At 39.4% G+C, this 10,516-nt stretch overlaps 1 protein-coding gene across 1 annotated transcript; it reads left to right on the top strand.

Moving 5' to 3' along the window:
- The first annotated feature begins 802 nt into the window (after positions 1–802).
- On the top strand, positions 803–2,080 carry LOC115627351. Its single transcript, XM_030522999.1, has one exon. It carries the CDS (start codon positions 803–805, stop codon positions 2,078–2,080), a length of 1,278 nt encoding a protein of 425 aa, XP_030378859.1.
- The last annotated feature ends 8,436 nt before the right edge of the window (positions 2,081–10,516 follow it).

Raw genomic sequence — 10,516 nt, 5'->3', positions numbered from 1 at the left:
AGTTGGACTCTTAATATTAATATAAAAAAAAAAAACGAAAATGTGTCAAAAACTAAATGCCACAAAAAATGTCATTTCCTTTATTGCATAAATGCGAAATAAGAGTTTTGAAAATTTTTCAGATCAATAGAGAATATTTGTCTTCCACTTTCTACAAAAATACTCGAAGAAATAAAATTGGAGGCACCTGATTTATCCTCATTTTGAAAAATTGATTCACTTACTATATCGGTTGAAAGTCTTTTTACTTAGACTAGCTTTAGCTAGTCGATTCTATTTCTTGATATTAGAAGCTTCGAACAAATCAAACGGTTTGTTCTTCTAGATAATCTAGATAATTGATTTTTGGCTGAAAAATTTTGGGTTATAAGTCGAACAAAGATTTTAAGAAGATGTGGATTAATCTAAATTTAAAAAATTGGGAGAAGAATGGTAAAAAGAGAACTGCATACGAAAGCCTATAATATTAGATTTTTCAGTTGTGCTAATCAATTATTAAATAATTGTAAATACATTTAAATTTGATTTAAATATTATACTTATGTAAGCTTGTGTTATAGTGTATTATAATAATATATAATAATAATATTAATACAAAACTTCACTTAAACAATATGGAGCGAATAAAGCAGACTTTTAGAGATATTTCAATCAGAATCAATAAGTTTGACTGAAGTTAGAGAAATTCAGAAATTTGTGGAAACACATTAAAATAAAAGCGTGTTAAAAAAGAACAGATTTGGAGGCTTTACGAAAAGCGCTGGATGAAAACTGTGAAGAGCACAACAATCTGCAGCCAGACATGTCAATATTGGCTGTGCCCGAAAACTCCATAACTGAAATCTTTAGATTGTTGCCACTGATACATCAGGTTCAATTAGCCCGCTCCTGCTGGCGCATGGAGGGGATATTTGAAGGCGCCTCATTGTTAATGCACAGGACCTTGGATTTCGCCGAATTCGCCGGCATGTCAACGGAAGACATGAAGTTTTTCTTCCGAATGTCAGGCAAGAATGTCAAACAACTCAAGGGCGTTATCCAGCCCAATCAATTGGAGTGTTTTTTGGACTTGGTCGGTAGTTGTTGTGAGAACGTTCGATCAATGCTTGTTGATCTCAGCTTCTTGACTCCACGCCAGTGGTCAAAGGCATTGCAGAACAAAAACCAACTAATGGAATTGAGAATGCGTCAGTGCAATGTTTCAAATATGTTGCCTCTCACACAACTCAGTGGCTTGAAGCACTTGGACTTGACCAACAACGAACAACTGGTCGACATACACCATCTTCGAATGCCAGTATCAATCGAAACGATCAACCTGACGGGCTGCATTTCCCTCGATGACTTTCACACAACAAAGTTCTGTAAGGCCTTGCCAAGCCTGAAGGTCCTGAACTTAACAAATGTCTGGCTATCGACACACGCCTGGCAGTTAATGGTAGCCGACTGTCCAGCTCTGGAGGAGCTCACATTTACTTACCACTCTGTTAACTATGCAAGCATTGCCAAGCTGCCGAGCCTCAAGAAGCTCACAATTAACGTTCATCGCTCGATCTATTGCTTGGGACACGATTTCCTCACGGCACTCCTCAGACACAAAGGCAATCAGCTGGAACACTTGGAGATACAAGTACGACGCAACTGGAAACTAACATGGAACATTGAAGTCGCACACCTGATTTCTCAACTGAGCGCATTGTGCTCTCTGTCCAATGGCCATAACTACCACATGCATGTTTATGGCTTTAAGAAATTTGGCCAGCTCCAGCAACGCCTCAATATCTCCGACTGCCCCCAAATCTCTGACCACACCATTACATTTTTAGTCAATGCCTGTCCGCTGCTCCACGAGATTGTTCTTGAGGGTTGCCTGAGTGTGACGCCAAACCTGTTGACTCTCATCAGCGATGAGATAAACATTGAGAAAAGGAATGGGGAGATTACGCGAAAGCTTCCAGTTAAGCTTTATGCATACTATACGGCTATTAATGAGAAATCTCTACATAATTTCAAATATCCAACCACAAGCAATGTTATTCGTGTTATTCTAAAGAAAAAGACTGCCCATTACCCAGCTTAACATAAAAGACGATACCGGGTCCGACGACGATGAGAAGTACATATTCGCCTTAACAAGCGAAAGTGAGAGCGACAATTAGGCAATAAAATATCATTTGCCAACCGACAGATTCATTCATAACTATCATTATTTATCCACCTGTTAATAAAAGTTATATTGTTTCGGTTCCATATGATGATGCCCATGCTATATGTATTACTTAAATGATATCTGATTAAAGTGACCGATTGTGTGGTACGTCAAGTACTTATGTACTCGTGTGTCTGACAGATTCAAGAGCATTGCATTCTACCATAAAGAGATATATTCAAAGAGGCTTCTGGCTTCAACGAAATGTTTCGTATGAGAAGCGTGTGGTGGGCAAATTTTTTCAAACTCAATAGAAAAACCAATTCCAAAAAATAAAATAAACTCGCTCTTTCTCAGGCGGACGGACATATCTCGATCGATTTCTCTCGTCATGCTGATCAAGAATATATATAGTTTATGGGCCGGAGATGCTTCCTTCTTCCTTCAAATATTATTAAGACATGATAAAAAGTTTAAAAATTTAGTACTATTTAAGCTTTTGCTTTATGTATGTACTCGCATATATATGTATGTATATGTCAAAGTTGTGACAAATCTAGAAGCCCTTCTTGAGATTGTCTAAAATAACTTATAAAGCATTCAATTAAAGTTTTAAACAATAGGTGTATTAAAATAATATTGATATAATTTTCGTGTATATACATGTAAAGTGGCATCCTTGTGCCATTATCATCAGTTGGCACCCCCGATCAGGCGAAGGTGTAATTAAGAAGAAGTCGTGGGATAGTCGTTTTTCAACAGTCGTAAGCAGCAGTCGTGGCATTCAGTCGTCAGTAGTAAAGTTGTACAGCAGTCACTAAAGTTGGTCAGAAGTTGCAAAAGTCGGCGTCTAAACATATTTTTAAGTCTTATGTTATTATATAATACTATTCTTATTGTTTGTCAAATACTCGATATACTTTATTAAACGATTTATAAACCTAATAAATCTTACATGGGGGCTCAACCGTGTCGAGCAGCCGGACAAATATTCAGAACAGTTCAAAGTTTTTAAGTGAAGCATTCATAAAAAATGATTCTTACATAAGGGCTCAGCCGCATAAATTTTCATACGCAGTCAGTTGAAATAATACATCTAAAAGTTGCAGTGCTTAAAAATGATACGCTCAAGCAGAAAAAATAAAAATGGCGCACCAAGCAAGAAAAATCTGTTGCCGGTGGCGCGCATGGAAAATGGAAAGACATCACAAAGTGTAGACGATCTCGATCTAACGTTTGAAATGGTAGAGGAAAGCAGAGCAGTGGTAAATGATGAACAAAGTGTAAATCATACGTGCGAAAAAGAGATAAATATATACAAGTGCGAACAAGGCACAACGGCAGGAATAAAAGAAAAAGGTGCGAACGTCGAACTACATGATAATTGCGCAGTTGAAAATACCGAGAAAAGAATGTATTCTGAGGAGACACACACATGTATACAAAACCACGATTTGTCAATTTTAATTAAAATGCTGAGTGAAAAGAACGATTCTAACCCAAACAAGAACAGTGTGTCGGTGGAAAGCTTTGCAAAAGTAGTCCCTGATTTCGATGGCATAGCTATACCAGTTAAGCAGTGGGTAAATAATTTCGACGAAAACGCCGAGGCATACGAATTAAGTGAAAAACAAAAGTATGTGAATGCAAGAAATAAAATGGTTGGCACGGCCAAATTATTTGTGGAAACTATTACTGTATCAAATTATGAAATGTTATGTGCAGCCTTAATAGAAGAATTTGATAAACAGCTGAGCAGTGCCGAAGTACATAAAATGTTGCAAAAGCGGAAAAAGCGTGTGTCGGAAAATTTTCATGATTATGTGCTCCAGATGCGAAAAATAGCATCACTTGGACAAGTTGAAGATCAGTCGGTTATAAATTATATAGTTGATGGCTTAGACGTGCGTGACGATCTAAAATTTCCGTTGTACAGTGCGCCCACGTACAAAGAACTTCGAAGTCGGTATGAGCTTACTGAATTAGTGGCAAAGAGCAGTTCGTATAACAAACGTCGCGAAAACGTTGATAAAGTAGGAGACAAACAACAACAACAGCAGCATTGCTACAATTGCGGTTCAACAGAACATAAGCGGGCAGAATGTAAACGAGAAACAAAATGTTTTAAGTGTAACGGTGTCGGTCACATAGCGAAGCAGTGCGTGGCAAGCAAACAAAGCGTTAACATTGTATTAAAGGAAAATCGCGTTAAAGAAATAAAAATCGGGAAAGCAGTTGTATCGTGTTTGATTGACACTGGCGCGGATGTTTCACTTATGCGAAAACAAAAATATGAAAACATTTTCGGTGACCAAAAGTTGCAAAAGAATTTTACTAAACTGTTTGGCTTAGGCAATATTGCCACTGTCGTGTTGGGTGAATTTACAGAAACAGTTGAGGTCGATGGTTTTGTGACAAATCATACATTTCTTGTTGTACCAGATGCAAGTCTAAAAGTTGAAATAATTGTTGGCTATGACTTTTTACAGAAGTTTACTGTCACACTAAATTCCAATGGTTACACGTTCGTACAGGCGCAAACAAAAGCTGATGATGAGCAGTCTGAGTTGAATGTTTTTAACGTGGTAAGTCCAGCAAGCGAGATCGATTTAAATGTTGAATCCCAGTATGCCGAACCAGTCAAACAAATGATCGCCAATTACAAGCCGGTGGACAATGCAGTAGAATGCCCAATAAAAATGACCATCATACCGAATGTTCCAAGCATCGCTTTTCGCGAAAGTCCAAGCCGATTGTCTACAACAGAACGTGAATTTGTACGAAAACAGGTGGATGAATGGCTTCACTGTGGCATTATCAGAGAGTCGTCGTCAAACGTTGCAAGCAAGGTGGTGTTGGCCAAAAAGAAAGATAGGACCTACCGATTATGTGTGGACTATCGTAAGCTGAATACCCTCGTACTTAAGGATAGGTTCCCAGTACCAGTTGTCGAAGAAGTACTCGAGAAGATGCAAAATGCGAAATATTTTACTGTTATGGATTTGCGAAATGGCTTTTTTCATGTGCAGGTAGAGGAGCAAAGTCGAAAGTATACAGCGTTTGTTACCAAGGAAGGGTTGTATGAATTTAATAGGGCACCCTTTGGATTTTGCAACTCCCCAGCAGTGTTCGTACGATACGTTAATTACATATTTCAAACATTGATTAACAAAGGCATAATGGAGATGTATGTTGACGACATAGTTATTTTCGGAGATTCAGCTGGTCAATGTTTGGAAAATATGCGAATTGTACTGAAGCAGGCAGAAATGTATGGGCTTGATATAAAATGGGCCAAGTGTCAGTTCTTAAAGAAGAAAATAAATTTTCTGGGTCATGAAGTAGAAAACGGACGTGTTTGGCCAGGTCAAGAAAAGGTAAAAGCTGTGAAGAATTTTCCTCTTCCCAAAAACATACGGGGAGTACAGGCCTTTCTTGGACTAACGGGGTATTTTCGAAAGTTCGTTAAAGATTATGCATTACTAGCCAGACCGTTGACACAATTGTTGAGAAAAGAAGCCGAATTCAAAATTGAAGGGTTACATGTACAGGCGATAGAACAATTAAAGAATGCTTTGACGAATGAACCAGTATTGAAGATATTTATGCAGAATGCGGCAACACAGTTACATGTTGATGCGTCAAAAGATGGGTTTGGTGCTACTCTTCTCCAGCAGCATGATGGCAAGTGGCATCCTATTCTGTACTGGAGTAAAAAAACGACACCTCAAGAAGAAAAGTTGCATAGCTATTTTTTGGAAGTGAAAGCAGCATATTTAGCAACAAAAAAGCTACGACATTATTTAATGGGCATTGAATTTGTTCTCGTTACTGATTGCGCAGCGTTTAAGATGACATCAACGAAAAAAGAAATTCCCAGAGAAGTAGTGCAGTGGTTAATGTATCTGCAAGATTTTACGTATACCATAGAACATCGCGCTGGTATAAGGATGAAGCATGTCGACAGCCTCAGTCGATTCCCAGTCATGATCGTAAGCACAGAAGTTCAGGCACAATTTTTAAAGGCCCAACGCAAAGATGAAACCTTAGTTGCAGTTGCAGAAATTTTAAAACTGAAACCATACGCAAACTACAAGGTCAGAAATCAGCTGATTTATAAACAAGTAGATGGTATTGATTTGCTAGCCGTACCGAAATGCATGGAAAAAGAAGTTATCAGGAATGCTCATAACTTTGGTCATATGGGTGTGAAGAAAACCATGCATCACATTCAGCAGGACTATTTTATAGCACACTTAGAGAAAAAAGTTGTGGAATTTATCGCGAATTGCATTGAGTGTATAACACATAACAGAAAGCTGGGTAAACAAGATGATTTTTTGCATTGTATCGACAAAGAAGATCAGCCGCTGAGTACACTCCATGTAGATCATTTGGGATCATTGGACCTGACTGCAAAGAAGTACAAATACATATTCGCTGCTGTTGACGGGTTTTCAAAATACACATGGTTGTATCCAACAAAGTCTACCGATGCGCAAGAAGTTGTTAAACATATCAGCTCGTGGGTAGCTATCTTTGGGAATCCACGGCGTATTATCAGCGACAAAGGAGCAGCATTTATATCGAAGCAGTTTAAAGATTTTTGTGAGGAACACAAAATAGAGCACATCGAGACTACTACAGGGATCCCAAGAGGAAATGGGCAGATAGAGAGAGTCAACCGAGTTATTCTGTCTGTTTTGTCAAAAATGTCTGCAGCCGAGCCGTCAAAATGGTATAAATATACATCACAGGTGCAACGATCTATTAATACACATGTCCACTCATCTACGAAGTACACTCCGTTTGAAATTATGTTCGGCGTCAAAATGCGTAATGAATCTGATCTGGAAGTGGTGAAAATTCTTCAGGACGAGCTACTGGAAGGCTTGCAGGATGAACGCAACCAAATCAGAGCTGATGCCAGAGTACAGATTGAAAAAGCTCAAAGTTGCTACAAGAAGAATTTTGACAAAAAGCGACGTAAGCATAGTGGTTACCAATTAGCAGACTTAGTAGCCATTAAAGTAACACAGTTTGTAAATGGTAAAAAGCTGGCTCCGAAATATATCGGGCCATACGAGGTTACCAAAATAAAACGTAATGGAAGGTTCGACGTGAAGAAAGTTGCAGAGTTCCAGGGTCCGAATCAGACTTCAACTTGTACTGATTCTATGAAACTGTGGCGTTACATGGGTCAAGACGAAGACGATGAAGCTGGAGAATCATCTGAGACAGATGATGAGCAGGATGGCCGAGTGTAAAGTGGCATCCTTGTGCCATTATCATCAGTTGGCACCCCCGATCAGGCGAAGGTGTAATTAAGAAGAAGTCGTGGGATAGTCGTTTTTCAACAGTCGTAAGCAGCAGTCGTGGCATTCAGTCGTCAGTAGTAAAGTTGTACAGCAGTCACTAAAGTTGGTCAGAAGTTGCAAAAGTCGGCGTCTAAACATATTTTTAAGTCTTATGTTATTATATAATACTATTCTTATTGTTTGTCAAATACTCGATATACTTTATTAAACGATTTATAAACCTAATAAATCTTACATACATTCAATTTAATGCCTTCGACAGCATTTCAATTTAATTTTTATAAATGTCTTCATTAGCGCTCGAAACTTTGTAATTAGTATTGAGCGCATTACAAAGAGCATAAAATAATTTATGGCAATGGCCAAGGAAATAATAACAACACCAACAACAACGACAACAACAACAGCAGCAGTAACAATAATAGCCCCAAGAGCGGCAACAACTCGCGCCATAAGGCAAGCCACGGGCATCGACAATCAAATGCCAAACCGCCGCAATATTTGCGTTTAATTTACCAACAATTTGTGTTTTGTTTGGCGTTGAAAATTTAAAACATGCTGCCTCTGTCAGGCATCAAAGGCAGAGGGTAATTTAGAGGGAGGCAAAGGATGGGTTGGCGTTTGAGTCGCTTTTCCGAATGCTGGAGCCAGCAAGCTGACGCCTGAAAATGTGAGATCCAGGGACGTAGAAGAGCACATCTTGTGAAGCAGTTCGGTATCGAGACTCGGCAAGCAATTTCTCCAACTTAAATTGATTTTCCAGACTTTAACCTGGAGCCTTCCATGTCCGTGCTCCTCATTTATAGTGCTACCATATCAAACAAATCTTTATCGATAACAACTATGTTGTTTGCTACTTTTATGGCAACCAGCTATTGTCAACGACCCAATCCTTTCAAATAAAAAAAATGCATGAGAAATCTTTATCGATAATAATTATGTTGCTTGCTACTTTTATGGCAGCCAGCTATTGTCAACGACAAAATAATAGAAATATAATTTCGCATGGCTATTTACAAACTACATTTATGTTTTTAAACAAGAGAATATTATAGCAAGAATAAAGCTTTCCAATCATAAATTGTGTGACCAAAGCTGGACTTGAAACTAGTAAAAATTCTGAATGTCGAAAACCTTCAGACCATTGTAGATAAGGGCAGCTGACTTGCCGTTTTATCTTGTCTTATCCATACTGAACTTGGTGGCTATTAGTTTTTTAGAATGTCTAACGGATTTGTGAAGATGCAGCGATCAATCACTAGACACTACGTTATGGAGCCACATTGTTGCAGGTACAGGGTCGAGTGTGCGTGACTTGTTAGTAATGGTTTTCGATGAAAGTAACAGGTGACTGTTTTATGCACGTGATAAAGTAGCTAATGGATTATATTCTACTGGCTGGTCACATTATTAAAGTGAAACTCTTTGATTTTCCTTTCAATTTGAACCTCAGTGACGTGTTGTTGTGCACCGGCTTGTTCTTTGCAGTTTTCAATTTTATTTTATTCGGGTGTGTTAGCACTTATTACTTTATAATTATCAAATTTATTAATTTATTTACATATCGAAGGCACAGGCTTTCGAAGCTTAATCTTGTTGGGTGAGTGCTTCAATAATCGCGTAAAACCGCACACGTTTTCACATGCGAAAAAAAAGTGCACTTCACGCGGATTTTCATTGAAGGGCACATGCGTTCTAATAACATAATTGGTTCCTGTTCATAATTGCTTTTAGTGCACGACGCTATCCGTACTTTAAATGCATTTTTTTTTAGTTGAATTAAATTTCGCAAAATCCAATTGCTTAGGACTCGCAAAATTTATTACATTTGTTGTTGCACATATTTGGGAAAAAGCTTGAATTATACTCGCAGTTTTGTTCTAACGGCACAGGCGACTGACGAATACGCTAATACATTTTTAAGGGACAGAAATAGAAATGTAGTCTCCGCTTTACACAGAATATTGTCAAGCAGAAACAATCTGTCGCTTTCTAATAAGCTCTGTCTTCGCCATTTCGTTGCCAGTTGTTGCATAATAATACATTTCATTGTACAATCGTTTTGAAAACGAACGTACATCCTCTTTCCATAGAGACACACAAGATTATGGATCGCATCATAAACAACAACATCCGTCGCAACATCTTACGTAGGCTGCAGTACCATAGATTAAGAATCATTTTGCGACGCGCATGTGGTGTTCTTCAGGCAAGGTATTGGAACATTCGACGCTGGCTGAACATAAATCCCCGACCACGACGAACTCAGCAGACTCGACAAAATGTACGCAACAGATGTGGAAATGGATGTGGAGTAGAGCGCCAATCTGATAGAAACATCAGATCGACATCAGCCCCGACTCCAGCTATGAATGCAATACGAGGTTCGGCTCCCGCTTTAAATCCAATACAAGTTTCCGCCCCAGCTGTGGCCCCGGCTTTGATCGCGACACTGGCTTCGGTTCCGGCCACCGCTTTCTTGAGTGAGGGTAATCCTGTAGCTTATGTGGGTCTGGCCGCTCCCAGGCCTAGTTATAATGTATGCACGCCCGAGCCCGTAATACCTCGACGCTCCATCAGACTCCATCAACCGATTGTGGATGACGGCCTACGCAGAGCAGGAAGAGACTCCAACCCGGTTGTCGTTAACTTGGCTATCGTCAATACGGCGAACGCAAGCCCAGCCATACCAAGCTCGACCATCAATCTCTCAACCGAGAACGGTTTTATTGGATCGAATGGCAGCTGGATCGTGACCAACGTAGCCGCCCAAAATGATGTGATTCATATCCGTGGACCAGGCGCTTTAACTCAGCCCGTTGATGGGCCGAGCACATCACAAGCTAGTCCCCATAATGCCATCGATTATGAGTCCGATCCAGGAACGGATGCCACCTACAGATGCCCGGTATGCTTTGAGCTCGTGCGCATGCGTGAGCCGATGACCACTAAGTGTGGTCATATCTTCTGCAACGACTGCATCACCGGAGCAATTAATGGCCAGCACAGATGCCCATTGTGCAATAGGAAGCTCAACATTCGTCAAATT

The sequence above is a fragment of the Scaptodrosophila lebanonensis genome, unplaced genomic scaffold (genome assembly GCF_003285725.1).
Source record: "Scaptodrosophila lebanonensis strain 11010-0011.00,11010-0021.00 unplaced genomic scaffold, SlebRS2 tig00000092-arrow-pilon, whole genome shotgun sequence".
Lineage (NCBI taxonomy): Eukaryota > Metazoa > Arthropoda > Insecta > Diptera > Drosophilidae > Scaptodrosophila > Scaptodrosophila lebanonensis.
The sequence above is the reverse complement of the archived record's forward strand: the minus strand, read 5'-3'. Positions and strand labels throughout refer to the sequence as shown.

Excerpts from the sequence above, each read along its gene's own strand:
- LOC115627351 (XM_030522999.1), top strand. The coding sequence starts at position 803 with ATGTCAATATTGGCTGTGCCCGAAAACTCCATAACTGAAATCTTTAGA.